Source organism: Eptatretus burgeri, chromosome 3 (assembly GCF_056783735.1).
Source record: "Eptatretus burgeri isolate ZD-2024b chromosome 3, Ebu_testis_v1, whole genome shotgun sequence".
Taxonomy (NCBI): Eukaryota; Metazoa; Chordata; class Myxini; order Myxiniformes; family Myxinidae; genus Eptatretus; species Eptatretus burgeri.
Genome location: NC_140963.1, coordinates 32,101,775 through 32,129,560, shown reverse-complemented (window position 1 = coordinate 32,129,560; position 27,786 = coordinate 32,101,775). Strand labels below are relative to the sequence as shown.

Here is a 27,786-nt window from a genome sequence, read left to right as displayed (position 1 = left end):
GTGGAGAGTCGATAAGCATGCTACGGGATGACAGGATGGCCGAGAGGTACGCACACTCGCCTCTAGGCTGTCCAGCTTGGGTTTGAATCCCGGCCCAGCTACAGATTGGCATCCTGGTGTTTCACAGGCAGGGTGATTCATCAATGTATGTGTAGTCCTTCGGATGGACTACTTAAAGTTAAATCCCGTCTTCCTGCATAAGTTAAAGATCCTACGGTGTCATTCACAAAGAGTAGGCAAGCTATCACTGGCACCCTGAACAAATTACAAATTCCTGCCCCAACCTAGAGAGGGAATGCATCAGCGGCACAGCAGCACCCTCAACCAATGATGCTACCCCACAGCTTTGTGCTGCATATCAAAGAAGAAGAACGAGACCACACCATTCCTTTCTGATCAGTGCTGAAGGAGTTGAGAAGGTGATGGAGCTGCTGAGACGAAACCCTTGCTTCTATGACCCAAGACTCCCAGACTCCCTGAGCACAAAGATAGTAAAAAAATGTGCCTTCCTTCCGATTTCTTCTTTTTCTGCATTTCTTTATATGCACTCGATATTATAATCAGAAACATATTGTCCAGTTGAGAATGTTGCATCCTTGACATAGCTGGTTTAATGTGCTCGTTTGTGCAGGAAAAACGTATTTTTGCACTTGTGACGCACTTTATATTCGTATCTGTATTCGTGTATATGTGAACTCGGTGCCCGAATTTCCACATGCCTTTGCCATATCTGCATGCCTTGTCCGTATCTGTATACATGTGAACGTAGCTTTATCCTGTTAGATTTTTTTGTCTATTACAAATATTCTTCCATCTCCTTTTTGTTTCCTTCCATGTTCCAATCCCTTGCACCATACTCGTGATCTCATAAATTATGCAAATAGATTCCTCTGGCTATATAAGCCTCAGACATCCTGTCCCGTTTAAGATGGCCAATCAGGATGTTAATACGCTTGGGGCTCTTCACAGCTGCAGTTGACCTAAACACATCTCGGAAGCCACACCAGTGTCATCTGTCAAAGCAATGAGGCTGACTTCTTCCACACTGTGTGGAACAGGTAGTTCCATGGAATGGTCAGTGCTATTAATGAATCCGAGGCTCTGAATAGAAATCTCTCACCATAAGGCCACATGCGTTGGAAACGGCAACCAGGCGTTCACTTGGCTGTGGTCAGCAATATAATCAGGAAAGAGAGTTCTCAGGGAATTGAGACCCAAAACAATATTATCCATTTTAATAACATAAATTTTGCCCCTTTTGTGTTAAATTTATGGCCCAAGTCATTCATTAGCCAGCTACATAGGTGGGGGTATAAGAATGGTACCTGACCTTATTTGTGTTCAAACTGATCTCAACATCGTAAAATGAAATGTATAGTGGCCCATCAACAGAAGCTAGCAAAACACTACTTGTAGTTGTGAAGATCCATGTTAAAAAATGAAGGTGCCACCAACTGGTATAGCTTCCCAGCAGGCAAGGACAAAGACCGGCGTTTTAGCCACCGAGTAGCTTTCATCGAGGTCCAAATTGCCAAGGATGAAGACTACTTGGCTGTCGAAACAGAACTGAGCCTTGCCGGCTTGGCAGCTAAACCCGTTGGTGATACTTTCATTTATGAATATACGTGGGGTGTTCAAGATGTTCTCCGAACAAGATATTCACAATAATTTGAAAACTGCTTTTCTCTTATTTTTTAATATTATACATACGTATAATTTGTAAAAATAAAAAAGAATAAAAGAATAGTCCCTTACCAATAACATGTATTTACCTCTGCCACCGAAGGTGGACGGAGGTTATGTTTTCACCCCATCTGTCTGCCCGTCTGTTTGTCTGTGAGCAGGATATCTCAAAAAGTTACGGATGGATTCGGACGAAATTTGATGTACAGGTTGGGTGCGTGACAGGGACTAATTGATTTGATTTTGGTTCAGGTCCGGATGCAAATCCAGCCGATCAGTGGAATACAAAACAAACGGGTCAACATGGTGGAGGTATGTGCTCTACTAAGTGCCTTTCCAGTTTTTCATTGGATTATTCCAATGTATCATCCAAATTTGCGTCTCTTGGAATTTTGTGAGTATCTCATTCGCATAACTTTTTGAACACCTCTCGTAAACAGCTATTCTATAACTGTGGTTTAAATTATTTTTACTCCATTATAATTAGAGATACATTTTTACATGATTTCAAAATGATGGTTGATAATATCATTATAACCCGTTTGTAAAATGATTTAGTTAAAAAGTGGTCGGGGTGTCAGTTGAAGGATTCCTGCCGTACAATTGCCACAGAACAATAAATAAAAAGTCAAGGCTATTAGCCACATGAAAAATTAAAACAAAGCAATTAACCTTGCCACTGGACTCATTGTATTTTCAACACACAATTGTGTTTTCATTCTAATGCCTTACTCATATGTGACATTGATAACAAAAATAATTTTCTATCGCAAAAATATAACAATTGTCAGTCACGTCCTGCCTACTCGGCCTAGTGCCAGCCAGCCAAAACGCAAGCTCAAACCAGGGAAGCAAAGAGAATGGTAACCAGTGGAGGGAGGGAGAGGTGAGGAATGGTGGTGGAGGAGGGGAAGGGGGGGCACTTTAAGCTGAGCTGGATCTCCTCCAGCAGGACACAGCCAAACTACGTACGACAACTCACCATCCTTGCGATAGTACAGGATTTCAACTCTGCGCTCCTCTGAGCCCATGAGAGCCTGCTCCACATGCGAGATTGAGTGCTTATTGGTGTCCGGTCCATGAAGGAAGTCACACACGCAGGGTCGTTGCATGATCTCAGCACGTGAGTAACCAAAGAGCTCACAGAAGCCATCATTGCAGAAGATAATAGCGCAATGCTCCACACGGATGTTTGCAATCAGGAACTTACGATCTGCAGCCAAAGGACAAAGCAACATCGTTGCATGTATCTGCTTGTAAAAACAGAACAACAACAAAAAAAAAACAACGAAAGCTCACTGCAGGTGGTTTGCTCTTCCCTGCTCTAAGGGTCGAACGGCATTGTGCAATATGCTATAATGGCAGCCCAGTTGCATGCATGACCATTACCTTGGAGGCAGAAAATATGAGCCAAATAGGGCCGAGCCATGTTGTGCCTTTATATTTTGCCCGGTTCAAGCCTGGCCCTCTGGGTGGGCATCATAGGATCTTGGTTAGAAGCCATCTCAAGTGAGTTGGCAAGATGCCAGAGTTGGCCTATGGGTTTCAAATAATCAGATACAAGATTATCTTCTTAATTCCTTAATCCTTCCCTGGGCTTCCCATCTGGAAGCTGTATGGTAAGGATATTGATTGTACACATCTGTTCCGTTGAAATATAGCAGTCAAAACAATTCAAGGGATCGCAAGTGTCACAGACCAATGCAGTGTAGGATGAATAGTCCAAACATATAATGCTTAATTTTTGGTGCAATCATTTGGAAAATATCACCTAAAATTAACACAAAGCACGTACAATGCCAAGTGCACCCCATCATGTGTCGAAGAAACTCTCACAACCTATGAAACCAATAATATCAACCATAACACACGGAGTCAGGCAGCGGAAAAAATGGTGCCACCAAAATATCTCTTGATGCGGCAGTCACCAAGCAAGCTATCTATTCTCATTGTTGCTGAAAGTTTACAAAGACCACAACCACAACCACTACAACTACTACTACTACTACTACGACCACTTTGATGGCCCAAGTTATCCCCACATTCTTGTGGGGTTGGCCGGGGGGAAAGTCATTCATGAGCCAGATACACAGGAATGGTGTTCGATTAAAGGTGGCAGGAATCTGTGCATTGCTCAGGCCACGGGTGACGATAACTCGCATAGTCTTTGCAAACGACACTGTGGGACCATTGACGTTACCCACGGGAAGTGCATACAGGCAGACGGGTCAATATCCATCGGAAGGGCGATGCATTGCCCTGCACACGAAACACCATGATGGCAGTTTATAGCTTTGGCAGGATTCAAACCCAGGTTAGACACCTCGAAGCTATCCAGCCAGCTCTGCAAGTCCATTGAATCAAAAAGGTGTACATTTCAAATTTAATAACTGCACTAAATGTGGAGTCATGTATATTTATTTATTTTATCAACCATTTACTCCACGAGCTTGACGACAGGTATAACAGCGATAAAAAATGGTGGCATCTCATGGAAAATGAACCCCCCCCCCCACACACACACACACATCTGTGATGTCGATGGGGTGTGCGCAGGATCACAAAGCCACCAAATGCGAGAATGCATTGCAGGAAGTACAAGGGCCAGCATCAAAATAATTAATTCCTATTTTGACTGCTCGGGTGACGAGGACGACGAGACATTTTGGATAGAACAAAGGCATGCGGTAAATGGCGCGGGACGAATTGAGACAAGCTCCGGCTAAGACGATCAATGTTGAACCTCATCGCAGATCCAGTTCTGGCAGGTAACCGGTAATTTGACAATGGCCACACACGCCTGGCAAACGGTTGGTTGGTTATACGTGTGGGTCGTGCTGTGACCGGGCAGTCGTAAAATGTGCACGAAAGAGCTTCACTCGTTTCCACTGTTCACGGAACACTCATTACGATGCCGTCTACATAGTACGTACGCAGAGAGGGTGGGGGGGGGAGGTTAAGAGATGTTCAGAAAAATATAAAAATGGAAGAAAACGGAGGTAGGAATGGATTGGAGAGGTAAGGGACTGTGGAGGAGTCTGGGAAGAAAGGGGTCGGGTTGAGAGGAGGTAGGTAGGGGTAAGGGGGGAAATGGGGGTTGCGGGGGATTCAGATATTAAATTGCAAATGTATTATGTAGATGACTCTTTAGGAGCAGGTGTGGCGAGTTGAAGCCTGGAGTTCTCGGCACGATTGCCAAGTGGGAAAGCATATAATGAATTAGCACGGAATGTGTTACACAGAAGGTATGTTGTCAGCCGCTGGGGCTGCCAGTTTTTCAATCTTTTAAAGTAAGGAATTAAGGGATTAAGGAATTGTGCAGCCACTGGTCGGGTATACTCACTCAGTCCTTCAAACTTGCGGATGATCGTGTCCAGGTAGGTGTTCTGCGGAGCCACGTGTCCCCGTCGCACTGGCATCTTGTTTAGCAGAGAGAGAGAGAGAGGCAACGATGGAGAAGTAAAGAGAGGGAAAATCCGTCCCCTTTCGGTTCACTCAGCCATCAGGTGTGCCAGAGCCTTGGGGAGGTTCGCACTAACAATAGTCACTGTTCATCCTTGAGCCGAGACTCCACCAGCATCTCCACCGACTGCTCGCTCACTCGCTCACTCGGACGCATCTTCATGGCCGAGCATAGTCACTGTAAAGACCCCCGCCCAGGGTAGGGGGATGACTGAACGAAGAGGGAACACGAACAGCTCGTATGGCGCAGTGATCGCCGCTCGGATCTCCGGCCCACACTACGAGCTAACGTCAAACCGCTCTGCTCGGGAACCCTCCCGGGAGCCGTCGTGATTGGCTGAGCCGACGAAGCGTCACGCCCATTCCGCCTGCTCCACGTCACGAGCGTCTCAAAGTTGAACAAACACGTCCTTTCCTCCGGCAAACACGACACCTCCAGAGAACGTGCACACACACATTCGCCCGAGGTCGATGCCATTCGTACAATGGTTATTTGCTGTTGGCTTTTGCTTTTGCGGTGACGTTCTTTAAACGGCTACAAACATCACCTTGGGGGCGTGGCCACGCACCCTCTACATGACCCTGTCCAAGGTACTGAAAGTTTGTGGGAAACGGTCCAAATACACACGTCGGCTGCATTGCTTTATTTGCGGCTTCCTCGCTCTTATCGACTGGACATTGATTTACTTTTTATTGTGGATTTACGGGAGAAAAAAATAAATAAATAAGAGTCATTTTGAACATGATTAAGTGTTCATTCACTACACTAAGCAAGATAAGGTAAAAATTGAATTAAACACGAATATGTTGGCTTCACACAAATAATTTTGGCCTCAACATGGCTGTGTCAAAAAAAATCGTCCAAAACAATAATTCAAGTTTATGTATAGCAGGAGCAAAGAGACTGTCCTCACGGACGGGTCAATTCTCTCACTGATGAATATTGACTTGTAATCCCGGCTTCCACCAGATGGCGATATACGACACAATCATATCAAGAGAATTGGGGTCCACCCCCTCCCCCCCCCCCCACCGTGTTTTTTTAGCTCGCCTGTTCGAAGAACAGAGAGCTATAGCGATACCCCTGGCGTGAGCGTGAGCGTGAAAATGTTAAAGTTTTTAGTGCAAGTTATTTCCTTTCTAATGTTTTTATCTACCACACTATTTTTTACTGATTACAATATACAAATCCATATATTGCTTTAAAATTATTTGGATCAGACTTCACTGCAATGCTTTATAAAAAATATTATTAGACCAGTCTTTTAAAAACGATAAATGTATAAACAGGCGAGCATTGGGTGGCTTTGACACCAACTCTCTGGTTTATTTACCACCAAAAACTTTCTCGTGTACACCTGGAGTAGAACAATCACATTTCAATCATTCCGTCGAACAGTTCAGGAGTGAATATAATGAAAACAAAGGAAGAGCGTGGTATTTTCGTATGATAATTCCTCCACTTTGATGAGGTCCATGATTTTCAAACACAGAATTGAGGTATTTGATTATGACTCATAATACACGTCTCACACCAGGAATGCTAGTATAAAATACACACTCACGCAGGTGTGCTACCCCCACCATGAATCTCAGGGGTTATGACATTTTTGAATGCCTAAAACCCCCTTGTGCACATCCCTGGTACAACCAGCAGTTTTCAATTCATCCTGTCCAGCGGTTCAGGAGTGTATACAAGTCAAACAAACAATAACATATACAGTAATTATTTCTAAAAAGATGAGGGTGAGGAGGTGCTCATTTTTTTCTGGGACACACTGTACACAACAAAAATAATATTTGTGATATACTATAACCATATTTTGTGTTGCTGGACCCCACTAAAGTTTCTGTGATGGAAAACACCACGTGATCAATTCTGAAGTTTCATCACATTTATTGTATTTTTTATATATATATATATATATATATATATATATATATATATATATATATATATATATATATATATACACACATATATATATATATATATATATATATATATATATATATATATATATATACATACATATATATATATATATATATATATATATATATATACATATATATATATATATATATATATATATATATATATATATATATATATATACACATATATATATATACATACATATATATATACACATATATATATACATACATATATATATACACATATATATATATACATACACATATATATATATATACATATATATATATATACATACATATTGTTACGGCTGTGGAAATTCGCAGACCACCATAAAGGGCCCGCAGTGAGATATCTCTGTAAGTACATGTGTAGTTAGCCCCACCCGTTGTATAGAGGGAATTTATGTGATTCGTTCAGGCTGCTACACTTTGAGATAGCCGTTTTTCTGTTCTATCTTTATTTTGAACCAACCACGTCTCAACCGCCATCACACAACAACCACCACGCCAGCCATCGTCACCAACTACAACCACGCTCCAACCCTCAGACAACAACAACGCCAACAGCCACGACCTTTACCTTCACAACTCAATCCCGTAAACATCGCATCACCGTCATTCCCAAACGGCACCATAACCATCAAACCACCACCGATTTACCCTCCACCACCCTCACATCTCTCCTTCTACGGCCATTCCCGCACCACCTGTGAACACTGAGCGTCGGGCTGTCTTGGGCTCATTCAAAATACGCACCGAGCCGCGAGTGCAAATAGCGGCCTTTCCGAGGGAGAATTCGGATCAAGAACGCTACACGCCCACTTCTGATCCATCCAATTAGCAAGTGCGGAGCGGCTTGGCCCCACCTCCAGGCGCGTCTGTGTGAAATCGATATATGCAAATTCCAGGATCAGGGGAGGTTCATGCCCACTTTTCCTCCGTCCAATTGGCGAGCGTGGCTCCGCCCCCGAGGTCATCCTGATCCGGAAATTTGCATATTGTTTTCTCCTGCCGGCCTATAAAACGGCGAGCGCAAGGCGAATCGTGGCAGAGTGTGGCAGTAGCAGAGTGTGGCAGTAGCAGAGTGTGACAGTAGCAGAGTGTGGCAGTAGCAGAGTGTGGCAGTAGCAGAGTGTGGCAGTAGCAGAGTGTGGCAGTAGCAGAGTGTGGCAGTAGCAGAGTGTGTTGGCAGGGCAGAGTGAGTTGAGTCATCGGTGTGGCAGAGAGTGGAGTCGGGTGGCGAAGGCATCAAGTTAGGTTCTGCAGTCGGCCGAGGAGAGTTGCGGGAAGAGGCCAAGGAGCTCGGGTCCGAGACGAGAAGGACGGCGGTCGGCGACGAGGTCGTGGTGTGAGATCGCTCATCGCGGGACCCAAGCCAGCCAGCCATTCTCCACCCCCAGGGCATCAACAATTCCCCCTTTCCCCCGCGCTGAGATAGTGCAAAACGGGGGCCCGGTTCCCACCCCACTCCAAACGTCGTGCCAACGAAAACCGCCAAGGAGCACGGAGTGGGGGTACAGCCACATCTGCGGCTCGTCCGCCAACGCGTCACGAGGACGCGGGTAGGACCCACCCGGTCTCGCGGACCTGGCCGCTCCTTCAGGTCACGCGCGCATATTGGCCTACAGGCCCGTCTGCCCCCTTGTCCATGAGGGTGGCTTCTTTCCTTTGCTTTTGAGTAAATGTGTGTTGGCGCCGTCTGTAAAGTAGAACTGTATAAGTGTTGCCATGTGTGCGCGTAGTCGGTAGCAACTCTGCGTCGTTTCTTTTGTTTTAACTGCTACATGTGCATTTTGACTATGTGTGTGCTTTCCGTGTGTCGCGTAATAAATGTGCATTGTGTGAACTGTTTTCCCGTTTCGCTTCGTCTTTTCTTTGTTGACCCTCCATCCTGCTTCACGTAAAGGGTTCGTAGTGGGCTTAATACGCCCGATAATTAATCGGAACTGTCGAGGCCGACGATGGCACCGCTCAGTTATCACTGTAGCACGGAATGGACCGCTTAAGCGGTTCGTGCCCGGAGTCGGCCTGTGGCATGGTGCGATCGCCCGGTCGACCATTCGCGCAGGTAGTTAGGTAGATCAAATTTGGCGAGCGACCCTATCCTGCACGGGTGGGCAATTGGCACGATCGTGGTGAGGTTAAACCCCCACCCGTGACTAGCTCCCGGTGTTGGTCCGAGAGGGTCACGACTGAATTGTCCGTCCGGTGGGTGAGGCGGCCGCCATTCGAGTCGAGTGGCCGATCGCACGCAGGCGGGCGCGAATTCGCAACAATATGTATATACTAGTGGGGTTTGCTTATATATTGTGTAAACATATGAACCATACTTCCCCATTTCTCAAATCACTCAACTTCATTTTAAAATATATATATATATATATATATATATATATATATATATATATATATATATATATATATATATATATATATATATATATCTATATACACACATTTTCATTTACGGATAGTTTTCAACGGTTCTGTGATTTTTTCCCCTGGTGTAACGCCTTCGATGTCCATCAGCACGCAAAAAGACCGTGATTCTCCATTGTCTCGGGTCGCTCACCTGCATTTGATTTTTCATTCATTTATTTATATTTTTTTAATATTGTTACGGCTGTGGAAATTCGCATTACACCATAAAGGGCCCTCAGGTGAGATATCTCGATAGGTACATGTGTAGTTAGCCCAAACCAGTTGTATAGAGGGAATTTATGTGATCCATTCGGGCTGCGATCCTCCAATTAGTCGTTTTTCTTTCTCTATCTTTTATTTCAAACAAACAAAACCGCCAACGATGCTGGTGGGCTTTTCCCGCCATTCTTCCCCACGCTTGGTGTGAGGGAAGGGGGAAAGGACAGCTCGCTGCCGATTGTTGGATGGACAGCGTGAGGCGGTCGGGGTGAGGGAACGCCCCTTTTCGAGAACCCTCTCGAAGGAGGGTGGAGCCGAAAACGGGGTGGAGTGAAGGGCGGAGCCCCGTGCTATAAAAGTCGGACATGGGTGGGGCGCGTTCTCTCCCTCTTCCTGCTCTCTCCCTCTTCCTGCTCTCTCCCTCTTCCTGCTCTCTCCCTCTTCCTCTCTCCCCGACTCGTGGAACTCGCCTCCATCTGAAGTCGTTGTGGGGTCCTCGCCGAGCTGTATCGTCGTGGTCGAGTGTCTCTGCATCGGTGTGGAGCTCGTGGAACTAGCGGAGCCCGAGGAGCTCATTGAAGTCGAGCTGTGTCGCCGTCAAGTCTGGTTGAGTCGGCAGTGGAGGACGGCGAAGGAGACGGAGCTCAGAGTAGAGGTCGTGGGAGGAGGACTCGACGGCCGCACCAAGGGAAGTCCTTTCTTTTCTTTGGGTTGGTGTAAATGACTGTGGGTGGCGCCTGTCCTTAAAGTAGTATTGTTTTAAGTGTTGCCGTGTGTCGGGTTTAGTCGGGATATCTCTTTTGCCTGTGATTGTGTATACGTGCCATTTCTTGCTTTTGCTTTATATGTGCATTTTGATTATTGTGACTGTAAATACGTGCCTTCCGTGCTGGTCTGTGTGAATTAAACGTGCTTGTGTGAACTTTTCCCCCGTTTCACTGCGTCCTTTCCTTTGTTTGACTCTCCATCTTGCTTCACGTAAGGGGTTCGTAGTGGGTTCAACATCCCGGTAATTAATTGGAACCGTCAAGGCCGACGATAACACCACTCGGTTATCACTGTAGAACGGAACGGACCGCTTAAGCGGTTCGTGTCCGGAGTAGGCCTGTGGCGTGGTACGATCGCCCGGTCGACCACTCGCGCAGGTACTTAGGTAGATCGAATTTGGCGAGCAACCCTATCCTGCGTGGGTGGGCAATTGGCACGATCGTGGTGAGGTTAAACCCCCACCCGTGACTAGCTCCCGGCGTTGTTCCGAGAGGGTCACGACTGAATTGTCCGTTCCGGTGGGCGAGGCGGCCGCCATTCGAGTCGAGCGGCCGATCGCACGCCAGCGGGCGCGAATTCGCAACAATATAAATGTTGTATGACGATTCTGCATCGAATAACATTGAAGATAGAAACAAAATGTTTGAAATCCATTTTCTACTGCTCATACTATAAATACCGCCCAGAGACAAACACCGCCAGGACATGTCTGGAGATAAATGCAGTTCAGAAACAAACACCACTCAGAAACAAACTCCCATCTGGACATAAACACTGCTTGGACATGTCCGGAGATAAACGCAGTCCGGAAACAAACACCGCCTTGAGACAAACACCACTCCAGACACATTCAGAGACAAACACAACCTGTTTTCTTCTGGAGCTAAGCTGTCCAGAGACAAATACTGCTCAGACACGTCTGGAGACAAACACCACCAAGACGTGACTGGAACTAAGCTGTCTGGAGACACACACTGCCCGGATGCGTCGGGAGACAAACACCGCCCAGATGCATCTGGAGACAAACAGCAGTCTGGACATAAACACTGCCTGGACAGGTTCAGAGACAAACACCACCAGGACGTGTCTGGAGCTCAGCTGACCGGAGACAAACACTGATCAGACACATCCAGAGACAAATTCCCATCCAGGCATGATGGGAGTAAACACCGTTCAGACACGCTTGGAGACAAACACCACCCGGATGCGTCTGGAGCTAAGCTGTCCAGAGACAAACACAACTCGGCCACCTCCGGAGACAAACTCCCGTTCAGACACATCCATAGACAAACACTGCATGAACACATTCGGCGAAAAACTCTGCCCGGACACGTCCGGAGACAAATGAACATTGGCCAGAGATAAACAAACACTGTCCACACAGAAGCAACACCCAGACACGTCCAGAGACAAATTCCATACTGACATGTCTGGATACAAACAATGCCCGACACGTCAGGAGACTAACCCCATCCGAACACATCCAGAGCCAAATAACACCCAGACACGTCTGGAGAGAGGAGAGAAAGAGACATGTGGGAGGGTGCTGCTCTGTATTATGTGGGGGTGGAGTAAGGATGGAACAGAGAGAGAGAGACTTTGGTATACTTTTATTATAAAAGTATCAAAACACACCAGAAAAAGCACACTCCATAAAAACAATTCCAAACAATTTTACAGCAAAAATAAATTCAACAAAAGCAATATAAACTAGAGGGGGAGCACTCGGTAGAGTGCAAAACCTCCGCCGCCAATACTGCTAGGTCACTCAAGTGAACCTGATATCCTATTCATTCAATTTGACGTCAACAGTGTTGACAGAGTTATAGTTTGCAACTTTCCCTTTTACATACTCAATTCATTCGTCATAACTAGATTCCTTGAGACAGAAATTGATTTTACGTGGGTATATCCACCTGAAGTTCCAAAATCAGCCGCAATTATAATTTTGGCATGTTTTTTGTTGGAAATCACTAATAACATGTGGAAATGCAAAAAAAAACATTTGTTGAAAAAAAAGTTGCAAAATTTGTTTTTTCTCCAATTTTTTTTTTTTGGGGGGGGGGGGGGGTTGGAAATCACTTAAAACATGTAGAAATGCAAAAAAAAAAATTCAAATATATTTTCAAAATGGCCACCATAGCGGCCATATTGGATTTTGGACCAAGTCCAAAATCTAATGGCATGATCCTTGGACCAGACCTAATCCCCCCACCAAGTTTCGTCAAAATCCGTTGAGGAGTTTTTCCGTAATACTGTTCACAAACAAACAAACAAACAAATAAACCAATGTCACCCGCAGGGTGACCCGTATCTTGCCAAAAGGTGACCACGTGTGACTTCTTTAAGGTCACACTGAGGTGAACAGAGCTGCTATCCACCAGGAGCGACTCCTTGAGGAATATCTGCCGACGAGAGATTCCGATGAGAATCGTTCCACAGAGTAACCATGAAAAATATGCTTTTGCCTCATAACGTCACCAAATGACGTCATAATGTCTCAAGCTTGACATATCTAGAAAGCACTCATCGAGGTGTTCAATTTGAAGAACTACACGATATGGTTCCTAAAACTTGAAAATTTGACCTTGGGGTCAAATATGTTTGACCTGAGGCACTAACCATGAAGGTCAAGGCCAATCGCCACCAAAAAATAATCAGCTGAGCGCCAGACCATGAACTATATTCCCATGAAGTTTGAAGATGATCCGATCAAAATTACTCAAAAAATAAGGGTTTCGTAGACTCCCCTGATTTGCGACAAAGTGACCTTGACCTTTTACATTCAAAATTTTATGCACTGAAAGGGACCTCTATAGGCCTCTGATATGCGAAGTTACAAAAATTTCCAATGATAACTGTGCTCTGCAGAGTGATTTATGCGTGATTACAGACCATAAAAAAAAACAAAAAAACATGAAGGTCAAGGCCAATCGCCACCAAAAATTAACCAGCTGAGCGCCATACCATGAACTATATTCCCATGAGTTTGAAGACGATCCGATCAAAATTACTCCAAAAAATAAGGGTTTCGTCGACTCCCCTGATTTGCGACAAAGTGACCATGACCTTCAAAATTTTTTGCACTGAAAGGGACCTCTATAGGCCTCTGATATGCGAAGTTACAAAAATTTCCTATGATAACTGTGCTCTGCAGAATTTTTTTATACGTGATTACAGACAAACAAACAAACAAATAAAAAATGAATCACTCATGGAGTGAGGATGTTGTTTGAAAATTTATTATAACTTCATTGCAGTCACACGGATACAGCACAAGAAACAGCATTTACAGTTCAGTCAGTTGCCATCATGAACAACATTCGAATGTGGAATGTGGAATGTGATGTCAATGGTTTAAGTCAAAAACTCCATCATCACCTCCACCTCCTCCGCATAAAAACAAGCAAAATTCTTACTGAAAACGGAAAATTGACACACCTGCGTGATGGTAACGTCATAATGGATTGGTACGATGTGGGGGGCCTTTCATTGTTAATAAAACTGGCCTGCACTGCAAAATAATACATCACGTTTGCAGAATAGTGCCATTGGCGCCTGAGCGAGAGACGAATTTTCGGTGTCAGGCGAACTATTGAACCAGAACAGTCACAACGAAGGCCTGGATATCTCATGAAATAGTAATATCTGAACTACATTCTCACCTAGTTTGAGCCACATATCACAAAAATTGATGGAGATACGCGCTTTCAAAAATGGCCAAATTATGACACATTTTTGCTGATGGGATCCAGAATACAAACCGGAAGTTGATCAAATTACGTCAGCTAATGGCCAATCGTATGTTTTACATTCCCTAAAAGTTTGAGCGAAAAATATAAAACTTTCAAATTAAAAAAAAAAAATTGTCATGTAAATGGGCTTTTCAATGGAAATTTCAAACATTTTGTGACGTCACAATCTGGATCCGATCCGGTTGAAACATGGCAGGGTGAAAGATATTATGACCCTCCATAAGCACATTAAATATCTAAGCAATTGAACAAGAAATGGCGGAGAAATATTTTTAAATTTCGTCCCATGTAAATGATTGGGATAATATTTTTAAATTTCGTCCCATGTAAATGATTGGGATTTTTTGAGACGTCATCATTTGATCCAGGTTCACCCAAATTGAGCTTCAGTCCTTGGGTGATTATCTTTCATGTCAAAATGTTTCGTGGACATATACACAAGGACCGCTGAGAAAATCGATGCACAGACAGACAAACACACACACACGCACGCACTCTTAACTGTACAAAGTGACAGAAGTTGTCTTCGTCAACTTAACAAGCAGTCATAGACCGGTACTTACGAAATAGTCAACTTGACCTCTGACTTTGTCGAATAAAAGCTGTCTCTGGAGAAGGCAGCGACGCAAACCAGAAGTTTCTACCATGATTCTGTACCAAACCATCAAAAATTGAATTTTTGACCTCACTGTGACCTTGACCTTTGACCGATTTTGACCAAAATCTAATCAGCACGAGCCATCACCCTCCTGAATCACGTGGTGTAATTTGACATTGGTAGCTTCTTCCGTTCTCGAGTTATCGTGCCTACAAACAAACAAACAAACAAACAAACAAGCAGTCATAGACTGGTACTTATGAAATCGTCAACTTGACCTCTGACCTTGTCTAATAAAAGCTGTCTCTCGAGAAGGTAGCAACGCAAACCTGACCTTGAACCAGCCACTCACCTGACCTTGAACCAGCCACTCGAGGGAAACCACGGGGTAACATCCCTGGGTCAGATTGCGGGAGAGTGTGTCGGAGTGGTGCTTAGGTGTCGTCCACCAGACGGCGGTCTCCTTGGGTTAACCTGAGGCGGTCCCTTCGGGTGGGTGCCTGGAATGTCCTATCCCTAAGAGAGGATGATCACCTGTCTCTGTTATCATCTGAGCTCAAGCGTTTGGACATCGGTATTGGAGCTCTCTCTGAGGTTCGGAGACCGGATTGCGGCGAGATAATGGTGGGCGGTTACACCGACTATTGGTCTGGTCGCTCTGATGGTTACCATACCCAAGGAGTTGCTGTAGCTGTGTCCAATAAGCTGACCCCAATGATAATTGAGGTAACACTGGTCAACGAGCGTATTATGAGATTAAGGATTCGTCACTCCTTAGGTGTCATTTCCCTGGTCTCTGTTTATGCTCCGACTGAGGCGAGTGATCTCACCGTGAAGGATGCATTCTACGCCACGCTCGAGTCTGTGGTTGATCAGTGCCCCAGACGAGATACACTTCTAGTCTTGGGGGATTTCAATGCATCGACTGGAACTGATAGGGACGGTTATGAGGTGTGTGTTGGTCCCCATGGGTCAGGAACTATGAACCAGAATAGCACTAAGTTCCTTGACTTTGCAAGAAGTCATGGACTTAGGGTGGCTGGTTCATGGTTTCAGCGCCCACAAGCTCATCGCTGGACTTGGTATTCCAACGCTGGCGGTGTGGCAAAGGAGATTGACCATGTCCTCATTGACGGTCGTTGGAGGATGATCCAGAACTGCAGGGTCTACCGGAGTGCTCAGTTCCTCAATACTGACCACAGGCTTGTTGTAGCAACTCTAAAGCTGCACCTGAAATCCTGGAGAATGGTACCATCCCAGCCGAGGCTGGATGTTGCCAAGCTCAGGGATGAGAGAGTAGCTGAGGAGTTTGCGAACAGGCTGAGTGGACACTTGGGGGGTGTGGGTGCTTTGGGGGGTCCTGAAGAGTTGTGGAGCGCCTTCAAGACCACCGTCCTTGATGTTGCCGGTGGATGCCTTGGAGCTCACCGCAGGGCAAAGAAGAATTTTGTCTCTCAAGGGACACTGGATACCATTGACCAGAGTCGCAGGGCCAGGCTGAATGGCAGAGCTGAGCTGTTCAGGGAGCTGAGGCGTAAAACTGTACGTGCACTGAGGGTGGACAAGGAGGCCGATGTGCGAGGAATCTGTGAAGGGGTAGAGCATCACTTGTGGACAGGTGATTCTCATCCCGCTTACAGGGGAATTCGCGCATTACGTTCATCCAAGCCCATCCCTCGGAGCACTACAGTTCGAGCAGAGAGTGGTAGGCTCTTGACAGAGGAGTCTGAAGTGAAGGCCCGCTGGGCCGGTTACTTTGAGCGGTTGTACCAGGCTGATCCCCCAACTGTCGAGTTGGATGTCAAGGGTGTTACAATCCCTGTTGCTGACCCTCAAATCAACTGTGGTCCACCTTCGCTTGTGGAAACACGGGCTGCGGTGAACCGGTTGAAACGGGGCAAAGCTCCAGGGATCTGTGGCATCCATGCCGAACTTCTCAAGGCTGGTGGAAATGCTGCACTCGTGTCGTTGCATGCAGTTTTGTGCTCTGCCTGGAACACAGGCATCATCCCAACTGACTGGAAGAGGGGCCTTGTTGTCCCTCTCTGGAAAGGGAAGGGTGATCGCCAAGACTGCAACAACTACCGAGGGGTGACGCTGCTCTCAGTGCCGGGCAAGGTCTTTGCACGGATAATTCTCGATAGGGTTCGCCACCATCTGCTTGAGCACCAGCGTCCAGAGCAGTCAGGCTTTACACCAAAGAGGTCAACGATTGACCGTATCCTTGCACTTCGTGTCCTCACCGAACGCAGACGAGAGTTTCGGCAGGGGCTGCTTGCAGCCTATGTTGATCTCTGTAAAGCGTTCGATTCAGTGAATCGGGATGTCCTCTGGAGGATTCTTGGTCTTCGTGGGGTGCCACCAAAACTGATCGATCTGATGTCTGAACTCTACTCTGGTACTGAGAGTGCTGTGAAGTGTGGTGGTACCATCTCTGACTTATTTCCAGTTGTTACTGGAGTTCGTCAGGGATGTGTACTTGCCCCCACACTTTTCAGCACTTGTATGGACTGGATTCTAGGGAGGATGTCGGAGAGATCAAGTTGCGGTGCGTCATTTGGGAATGTCAAGATCTCGGACCTTGACTTTGCAGATGATGCAGTCATCTTTGCGGAGACTTTAGACATCCTCTTGGGGGCCCTCGAGGTGCTGAATGAGGAGTCGTAGCCGCTGGGATTACGGGTTTCTTGGGTCCCCACGATCCAACTAAGATCCAGGCTTTCAATGACATCTTGGATGCTGCTGTCCTGTCTGTGTCTGTTTGTGGTGAGGATGTTGAGGTCGTGGAGAGATTCACTTACCTTGGCAGTGATATTCATGTCTCTGCTGGCTGCGAGTCAGAGGTCAATAGACGTCTGGGTCGGGCCTGGGGAGTCATGGATTCACTGGATCATGGGGTGTGGCGCTGCCGGTACCTGTGCGGGAGGACGAAAGTCCGAGTCTTCAGGTCCTTGGTACTTCCAGTCTTGCTCTATGGGTGCGAGACTTGGACTCTGACCAAGGATCTGAGACGGAGACTTAATTCCTTTGGTACCAGGTCTCTTCGGAGAATCCTTGGCTATCGCTGGTCGGATTTTGTGTCCAACGAGCGGTTGCTGAGAGAGACTCGGATGAGATTTGTTACCTGCATAGTCCGTGAGCGTCAGTTGCGGCTGTATGGACATGTGGCTCGTTTTCCTGACTCTGATCCTGCTCACCAGATTCTCTCAGCGAGGGAGTCTCATGAGTGGAGGAGGCCAGTGGGTCGACCACGTGCCTCATGGTTGCAACAGGTTGACCATCATCTCAAGGAGATGGGGATGGGCCTGGCATCTGCCTGGGGGATGGCCAGACGGAGGCCCCTGGAGTACCGGCGGAAAGTGGACGCAGCGACGTGCTGTTGTGGCACATGCTCCCATACCTGACCTGATCACCCTCCTGAATCACGTGGTGTAATTTGACATTGGTAGCTTCTTCCGTTCTCGAGTTATCGTGCCTACAAACAAACAAACAAACAAGCAGTCATAGACTGGTACTTACGAAATCGTCAATTTGACCTCTGACCTTGTCTAATAAAAGCTGTCTCTCGAGAAGGTAGCAACGCAAACCAGAAGTTTCTACGATGATTCTGTATCAAACCATCAAAAATCGTAACGTCGACCGAAGCAAAAATCTCAGTTTCTCCACGCAATTATATTATACCTTAACGTAACTCAATGACGCGTCTGCTCGAGCGCACTGCATCACGTGACGACCAGTGATGCGTCGAGAGAAATAGTTTTTATACAATCTTAAAATGTCTCCAAAACATCCGATTTTTACCAGAATTTCGACAACCGAGTTTTACGCGTCCGAGGCGATCGCAAAAACCGAAGACAAAATTAAAATCGAAGTTAAAACGAACTCGTAAAGTCGAGCGAAGCAAAAATCCTCCATTTCTCCACGTGAATTTACGGAATTATGTTTGACTTGACTGTGACCTTGACCTTTGACCGATTGTGACCAAAATCTAATAAGCACTAGCCATCACCCTCCTGAATCACGTGGTGTAATTTGACATTGGTAGCTTCTTCCGTTCTCGAGTTATCATGCCTACAAACAAACAAACAAACAAGCAGTCATAGACTGGTACTTACGAAATCGTCCACTTGACCTCTGACCTTGTCGAATAAAAGCTGTCTCCAGAGAAGGTAGCGATGCAAACCAGAAGTTTCTATGATGATTCTGTACCAAACCATCAAAAAATCGAATGTTTTGGATGTTTGACCTCACTGTGACCTTGATCTTTGACCGATTTTGACCAAAATCTAATCAGCGCTAGCCATCACCCTCCTGAATCACATGGTGCAATTTGACATTGGAAGCTTCTTCCATTCTCGAGTTATCATTTTTTGGATGTTTGACCTCACTGTGACCTTGACCTTCGACCGATTTTGACCAAAATTTAATCAGCACTAGCCATCAGCCTCCTGAATCACGTGGTGTAACTTGACATTGATTGCTTCTTCCGTTCTCGAGTTATCTGTACCAAACCATCAAAAATCGAATATTTGACCTCACCGTGACCTTGACCTTTGACCGATTGACCAAAATCTCATCAGCACGAGCAATCACACTCCTGAATCATGTGGTGTAATTTGACATTGGTGGCTTCTTCCGTTCTCGAGTTATCGTGCCTACAAACAAGCAAACAAACAAACGGAAGGCATCAATATACTTACAAAATCTTTAGATTTCGTAAGTAAAAAAAAAAAGATGCAAGCTGACTAACATATCTTGCAAAAACTTCGTTTTGGCAAGATAACAAGCAGTCATAGACTGGTACTTACGAAATCGTCAACTAGACCTCTGACCTTGTCTAATAAAAGCTGTCTCTTGAGAAGGTAGCGACGCAAACCAGAAGTTTCTACGATGATTCTGTACCAAACCATCAAAAATCGAATGTTTTGGATGTTTGACCTCACTGTGACCTTGACCTTTGACCGATTTTGACCAAAATCTAATCAGCACTAGCCATCACCCTCCTGAATCACATGGAGTAATGTGACATTGGTAACTTCTTCCGTTCTCGAGTTATCTGTACCAAACCATCAAAAATCGAATATTTGACCTCACTGTGACCTTGACCTTCGACCGATTTTGATCACCCACAATATCCAGGCTCAAAACATCAGCCTGCTCCACTTTTACTCGTGCCGAAACCATACCTTTAAATCACAAAAGCACATTTACATTTTTCCCTTTCAATTTTGCTTTCCTGGTTTTATAAATTGCCAGTTTCGCAATGCCCAACAGAAAAGACAAAAACGAGAAGACTGGTTTACTTTTATAATTCCCCCCGATTCCATAAATAAAGACTGGAAAGGAAAAAACGAAATTAAATTTATAGAAAAGCTGTTGAAGGAAGAGAAAGAGGGGTACCAATCTCTTACATTCAATGAAAACGTGGGCAACATTTTCAATGAAATCACAAAAAGGACAAGAAATTGGAACAGAATAATTAAAGTTGTGGAGTAATGTCTGTGTGACCAGGGCATGATGTGCTAGTCTCCAATTCAGGTCTCCAGTTCGCCCAAGAGTTGGAGAACTATACATTTTGTTCCACACTGGAGTTAAAAAAGCTCCAGCAGATAAGGTCTCATTCCACCGATTTTTCAACAGTTTTGTAAAACCAGGTATACATGCTTCCAGACATATGTTGTAGATAGTCGTTTTCCCCATGATGTGAAACACACCAATTTCCTCCAAGTTTGAGGAGAACACACCCTCTTGTTTTTTGAGGCAATTTGAAGTTCAGGGAAATAGAGACGTGAGTCTACCACTTCATCCACCCCAGTCCACCCAATGTTTAGTCTATGAAAGGTTTGAATTACTGCTTTCGAGCAGTAATTACTTTGAATACGAGCAGAACGACCACCAGTTTTTGATGAAAGTGAGCTTACAGGTAGCCAGGCATTCAAGGATGGATGCAACAGGTCTCGCACTCTGTTTATTCCAACACTGGTTAAACAATGCATAAATGACCTGGAGATTGAAATTCCAGAGAATAAAGGATTCTGAACTAATGGCTCATGTACTAATGTTTGGGCATCGTATGATACCTCGAAACGTTGCACTCCGAGGACTTGCCAAGCATTCAAAAGGCTCCGATGAAAACTGGGGAGCTGAGACATGTCAACGTGTTGCAGATCGATGAGGAAAAGTTCACCGTCATATTTCAGACCTTCCACTTTCTGCAAACAGGCGTTTGTGAGAGATCGCCTAAGAACACACTCACTGTACAATAGGCGCTTAATCGTGGAAATCCGGAATGCCATTATCCCACTTGGGATATGCCGCATTTTGACCACCCGCATTTCGGGGTCTGCAGACCATGACTGGGCCCAGCCAATGGTGGCCACCCCAGAAAAAAAAAAAAAATCAGTCAGAACCCTCCGAATGCCTGTGACCAAGTATCTCGGAGGTTCAAGTGTGATAACTCTATGCCAAATAAATGGAACCACCAGGTTGTTTATGATTGACACCAGTATCTTAAGCGAGAGAAGTTGGTACAATCTTCTCCACCTTGCCAGTTTCAATTTAATTTTTTCTTGGAAGTTCTCCCAATTTTTTTGTTCATGCGCTTCAATTACTACAAATAAGCCTAATAATTTAAACCCCTCACTACTCCACTGTATTCCTCCTGGTAAAACAGGCAGGGGCGAGGAAGGCGATCTGGGGCCCACCCAAAAAACTCCACTTTTATTCCAATTTACCCTTGCAGTAGAAGCAAGCTCAAACTGGGTAAAAGCAACGAGAGACCTCAGAAACATCTTTTTGATTTGAAATAGCAACACAAATATCATCAGCAGAAGCTGAAACGACTTTGGAGTTTTGTGAAAGAGAGACTCCTAACACTGAGTTCCGAAGTAAAACTAATAAAGGTTCAATGGATAGATGTAGAGCATGCCTGATAGCGCACAGCCCTGATGGATGCCTCGCTGAAAGGGGAAAGGGTGACAAAGACTATTATCAACCTTCAGCAGACAAGATGCATTTTTGTACAATAACTTAACATGAGCAATAAATTTTTCCCCAAATCCTGTTCTCCTTAATACATCAGACAAAAAAGAATACTTAACACTGTCAAAAGCTTTTTCTTGATCTAAAAGTAATAAGCCAAAACCAGATGTAGTTCGACGGAGACTGATCAAGTCTCTCACCAAAAAAATATTATCGTATATGGAACGTTCTGGAACACAGTACGATTGATCAGTGCCAATCAAGAAAGAGATGACTTCCTTTAGACGGGTTGCAAGTGCTTTTGACAATATTTTATAGTCAGTGTTGAGGAGTGACACAGGCCGCCAATTTGCGGTCTCATGCAGGTTTCCTTTCTTCAGAAGGAGACACAAATACTGCCCTCCGGCAGCTCAATGACAATTCACCTTGTTCAATACTCTCCTGAAAGACCTCAAGAAGAGTAGGGCCTAGAATGTCCCAGAAAGCCTTATAAAATTCAGCCGGAAGGCCGTCTAGTCCAGGGGCTTTCACATCCTTGCTATCCTTGAGCGCAGCAGTAAGTTCTCCAAGAGAAATGTCAGGCTCAAGCAATTGCTGTTGGTCTTCAGACAGAGAAGGGAGCTGTTCAAGTATCACATTCCTGTTCTCCTCATTCACAACTCTTTTTGCGAAGAGTTTAGAAAAATAGTCTTGTAGTTCATGCTTGATATCACTCTGGGAGTTCAACAAATCACCACCAGAAGAGCGCAAAGCATGGATTTGTTGAGAGGTCTTGACCATTTTTTCCAAATTGAAGAACCCTTTGTTTGGTGTGTCAAGTTGGATTTTTTCGTTCCACAGTCGGACGAATGCACCGGCCGCCCGCTCTTTCACCATTTCAGCCAGAAGGGTCCTTTCTCCGACAACTGCTGGACATTCACGCGAGACAATCCAGCTTTCTGCTCACAGATAAGTATATCGTTTTTTGAAGCAGATATCACACCAAAAGCGTATGTGCTGTAAGAGCAGTATTGTTGGCAAAAACATTTGATTTGGGACTTTGTGCAGTCCCACCATTGTCTTAAGTTCAAATATGAACCCTTTTGTGACTCGCATTTTTCCCATACCATTTTAAAAGCTTCTATAAAATGTGCACTTTGTAAAAGTTTCACATTAAAAGTCCAATATGCACTTCCACAGACATGAGGAGGAAAGCCACACACCATAACTATCATGTGATGATCGGAAAAACCAGACGGCCTGATATAAGAGTTCTTAACAATGTTTACCATTTCATGATCAACATAAAATCTGTCTCGGCGAGCAATCGTCAAAACATTTCTTGATGCACAAACCCATGTATACTGACGGATATTACGGTTTTGTACCCTCCACACATCCACCAGTTTAAACTTTTTGACTAGCTGTGCCAAAGGCCTTTCACTGGGTGGATGAGGCTCACAAGTGTTCCGATCAAGTTGTGGGTTGAGGGTGCAGTTGTAGTCACCCCCCAGACACAACAACATGGTTAAGTCAATGGTGCTGACAAACTCTGCCAACTTGTACAGAAAGGCACCTCTTTCAGAGTTTGCACGAGGGCAGTAAACATTTGTCATGCAAATCTTTAAGTTACGACTGACAAATTGCACAGACAGTAACCTTTGCAAATTTAATTACAAGTTATCTCCGAAGGCTGGAGTCGAGGATGCAACACAATTGCCACACCAGCCTTGGCCTCAACAAGGGCACTCGAGAAAAAAAGACAACCTTTAAAGATTTTACACCACTCATCCTCAGTAGACTGATTTGCATGCGTCTCCTGTAGCATTAGCACATCAATTTTTTCCATTTTGGAAGAGCTGAAATACCTGGAGGTGACGCACACAACTGCGGCCTCCATTGATGTTCAGGGATGCTACTTTTATCTCCATTCTGTTAGTATTCTTGAAGCTCTTTACCAGCCCGAGTAACACATTTCCTTAACCTTTGGAACTGAGGATCTGACATGTTAACCCGATAAGGATCACGAATCATACTCCTTGCAGTTTTAATGAAATCGTGTAAATTCGGGAAGTTATCTTTGATTTTTACGTATCTTTTCCTGAATGTCTCATCCAGGAATTTAATCACATTTTCTTGAGATACTAAGGTTGTGTCGTTTCCCCCCTCATCCTCTTGAGAGCTTCAAGCACTAAAATGTGTGGTCGAAGAGGTTTCACCTGAATCAAGTGCTTCATCGATGGCCTCTCCTATTACTTGTGGAACACTTACTTTTGGCTCAACAGAAGGTTCTGCTCTGTTTATGGACCCCTCCGAATTTGCCTTGTCCATGTCCTTCCCCTCTGCAACCCTTACATCATCATCTGTGATCTTGGAGGTCCACCGAGCCTGACATGATCTGGACCTTATTCTGCTCCTTAGCATCAAAGGCATCAACATTTGACCATTGTTGGCCTTTTCCCCTGGTATCTGTAACAGATACCTCCATATTGTCCACACCGTCCTGTACAGTGGATGGTAAAGGAGAGGAAGCAACCACTTTCACTTCCTCGTTTGGTGGGGGTGGAGTAAAACGTCACGATTACACACCCTCTCTCCAACGCCAGTCGGGATGGACGAGTCCAATTCGTCGAACACCTCAGCCGGTGGGGAGGGGGGGCGGGGCGAGGCTCCCGATTCACCCTCTCCCCATTAGTTTGTGGTGAGGAAGAATCGTTCCTCACCGCACCTTCACTTTCTTGCGGTGTAACCGCATTGGGACAAACACTCCTCACGTGCCCGTAAGCTCCACACCCAAAACACGTCATAACCTCTGAGGAGGGATCCATTTTATATTCAAACCCGTCGAGTTTTACACTGAGTACAACATTCAGTGTTTTCCCATTTTCAGGTAGTATCATATAAACCACTCTTTTAAAGGACATGACGTGGTTAAATATATCGCTAACATGACGAATCGGCACCATTGAGATCCTCGACACAACCTTACCGAACTTGTTTAACTGGTTACACAAGTCCTGGTTCCATATAAATGGTGGAATATTATCAATATTAACTTTAACTGTTGGGGCCTGTAAAGCGAACACAGAGAGGGAAGTGTTCGGTTCGATGAACAGGCCATGCTCAACCACCATGTCGACCATTTGTTCCTCGAACACAAACACCACAAACTTATTATTCATGCGAGAAGCAGCACGAATATTATGTAAACCACCGATGTTACCGATGGCGGAATGGCATCGTTAAGTTCCACCTCACTGGGAGGGAAACAAAAAACAGCGTTTTTACGAGTTAGTGACTCGAACATCTCGACACGGAAACGTTCACCCGCCATTCTAACTCAAGAAAACAAGTTAGTAAACTTTATCGAGAGAAATAAGGCTTTTTCACAAACACCAATAAATCAACGATTAAAGTTGAGAATTAACAAAGAACACGGTCGCAGTGAACGAGAAAAACCTCCCCCGGCGGCCATGACAGGCCTTCGGCCTACGATTTTCTCCACACGAGACGGTGGGCTCTCTCTCTTTCTTGTATATTATTGTATTATATTGTATATTATATATTGTATTATCGACGGTTCAGGTTGATGTGCCTCAATATTAATCTTTATAAACAGCTGCCAATCATGTGATGGTTGGAAAAAAAAATTGGCTCCGTAATTTAGAAAACGTAAATATGGCAAACAGCCTGGAAATCAGGTGTTATCAAATATATTTTACTTTGAAACTCACACAGAGAAACCATATAACCTTCGTAAATCATGTACCTCGACCTTGTAGCAACAGCCGACTGTACATCCCGATCGGGACACGAACTGCACCGCTCACGATTGTGGGGCGCTCGACAAGTGGCTTAAGCATTCAAGCAAGCACTCCAATTAAATGGTTGATCAGGCCTAAGTCACATTTGCTCTGGGGCGAGGATACGGCGGCCGTACCCCCCCCCCCCTGAATTGACAGAAACGTGCGGCTGCCGTAAATCTCTTATCAATGAAAAATAAATTTTGTCCTAAAACCGAACACAACGTCGCGTTCATGTTTGTTCACGCGTCTCCCCCACCTGTTCGAGCCGCATCTTCGCGCTTTGTTCATCCAGTTCGTTGGTGGAAGGACTCGTGAAAGCTTCTCTCGTGTGTCGATCGCTACTTTACCTCGTGTTTTCACCTTGATTTGTGGTTTTTTTGGGGGGGTTTTTTTTTTTACTCATCTTGTGTTTTAATTAATAACAAAAAAGCAATCCGATCACGTGATGTGACGGACTGTCGGGCAAGGATTTAATTTCACAGAAAAACCAGTTGTAATTTGGAATATCCATGATTACCTCAACCCGATGCGTTTGATGAAAGTGATTGTGGTTCTGGGGGCATCATGTTGATGAGCTGCCCTGGGGGCAGTGCTCGCAGAGTGCGCGAGCGATCGGAACCCAGGCCGGAGCTCGAGCCTGTGTGGACCTTTGGATGTGGTGATTGTACCAGTTTACATACAATCCACCACCACCAAAGGTCATTTACTCATCTTATTTTACCTTAAACATGGGGAATTTCAGTTGAAAGTGGGTTTTCTTGGGGTCCAGGAACAGATTAATTCACTCCATTATTTCTTATTGGGAAAATAGTTTGGGAATCGAACTTTTTGCAATCCAAACAGCCTCCTGGAACGAATTCAATTCGGATTCTGGGGGCACCACGTACTAGTATGTTCCGAACTGTTATATTTTTATTTCAGTAAAAAAAGAACTGGAATATATACCCACTCGTTACCGTCCGACTTGCCGCACGTTCGCCTTAGGGCCCCCCTGCGGTCGCCTTACGGGCACCTTGCGTCTGCCTTGAAAATTCTATGGCAGCCGCAGGGACGCCCTAAGGTCACCGAGCGACATAAAATCGAAGACCAAATCGAAGACCGTACGGCACCCCCACGTTTTCGGTCTCCACGATTTCTAAATACGCCATGCGCTCCCCGAAAAATAAAAACATGTGACTGCTACATTGTGTGACCATGGAAATACTGTGGCTGCCGTATAATTGTTAGTGGCCATATATTTTGGAGACCCCACGGCCGCCGTGGCAAATGTGACTTAGGCCTAAGGAACAGCTGGCAGGCTGTGGCTGCATATCATATCGGATCCCTTTAACTTGAAAGCCGGTCTTCACCACACCCACAGCAGTTATAGAAACTTGCAGATACCCGTCTACGACAGGTATGGGGGACAGGACGGATCACAATACTCGGTTACGGTAGTTTCTTTGGATGTTTTGTGCCGCATTCAACAGCTCAATTAATATTGGTGGCGTGTCTGGGTGCCCATGGTCGTGTTTGAGACCGGTCGCTTTAGATTGTTGACCTTGACACATAGTGCCGGATGAGTAACACGAACGATTTGACATATTCATCGTTTCTATGTTATCTCCATCAACAGATTAACAACATGGCAGGTTAAAAGTCGTAAATACTGAGTTTAGAAACGTCTTGAACTCATGGACTTGGTGAAGGAAAGCACGTCGTCTGGGACCCGGCCGTCGGTTTACCGTCGAAAGCTGCTGATTGTGACGTCATCGATTCCCTCTTTGAAAATTCTATCTATATGCGATTTTTTGAATCCGCTATCACCTGTGTAAATACATTGAACACATTATGTGAAGATTTCGGAAGTATGAACAGAATATGTTCGGAGAAAAGTATGTTAGAAGTTCCAGGCTTACGCGCATTATATTATGATTAAAAGAATTCATTCAAATATCCACAATTTGAATAGCCGGCTTTATCCACAAAAGAGTTGCTGTTTAATGTAGAACAACCCTGGAGACATCACAAAGTTTAATCGCCCATGAAATAAACATTGCAGATCATCTGCCATGTTGCCTGCTCGTCCAACTACAAAATAAATAACAAAACCAATGCAACATAATCACAAAGCATATATTAATTAATACTACCACGAGCAAGATTTGCTTTGCAATACATGTTCCCTTCC

The 27,786-nt window shown here is 45.0% G+C and overlaps 1 protein-coding gene across 4 annotated transcripts in view; it reads right to left on the bottom strand.

Annotated features, from left to right (window-relative positions):
* Window positions 1-26,133, bottom strand: part of LOC147029638 (voltage-gated inwardly rectifying potassium channel KCNH7-like) — a 415,871-nt gene extending 389,738 nt beyond the window's left edge. For 2 of the 4 annotated variants that reach the window (XM_085872838.1, XM_085872842.1), the window contains exons 1-2: window positions 25,580-25,717; window positions 2,666-2,896 (exon numbers count right to left, since the gene is read on the bottom strand). In XM_085872838.1, the coding sequence (XP_085728964.1) occupies window positions 2,666-2,896; window positions 25,580-25,673 (325 nt within the window). In that variant the 5' untranslated portion in view covers window positions 25,674-25,717. Of the gene's footprint in view, window positions 1-2,665; window positions 2,897-5,026; window positions 5,470-25,579; window positions 25,718-25,872 lie in introns of those variants that run through there. The other 2 variants (XM_085872840.1, XM_085872839.1) reach the window with 2 other exon arrangements.
* Between the last annotated feature and the right edge of the window lie 1,653 nt (window positions 26,134-27,786).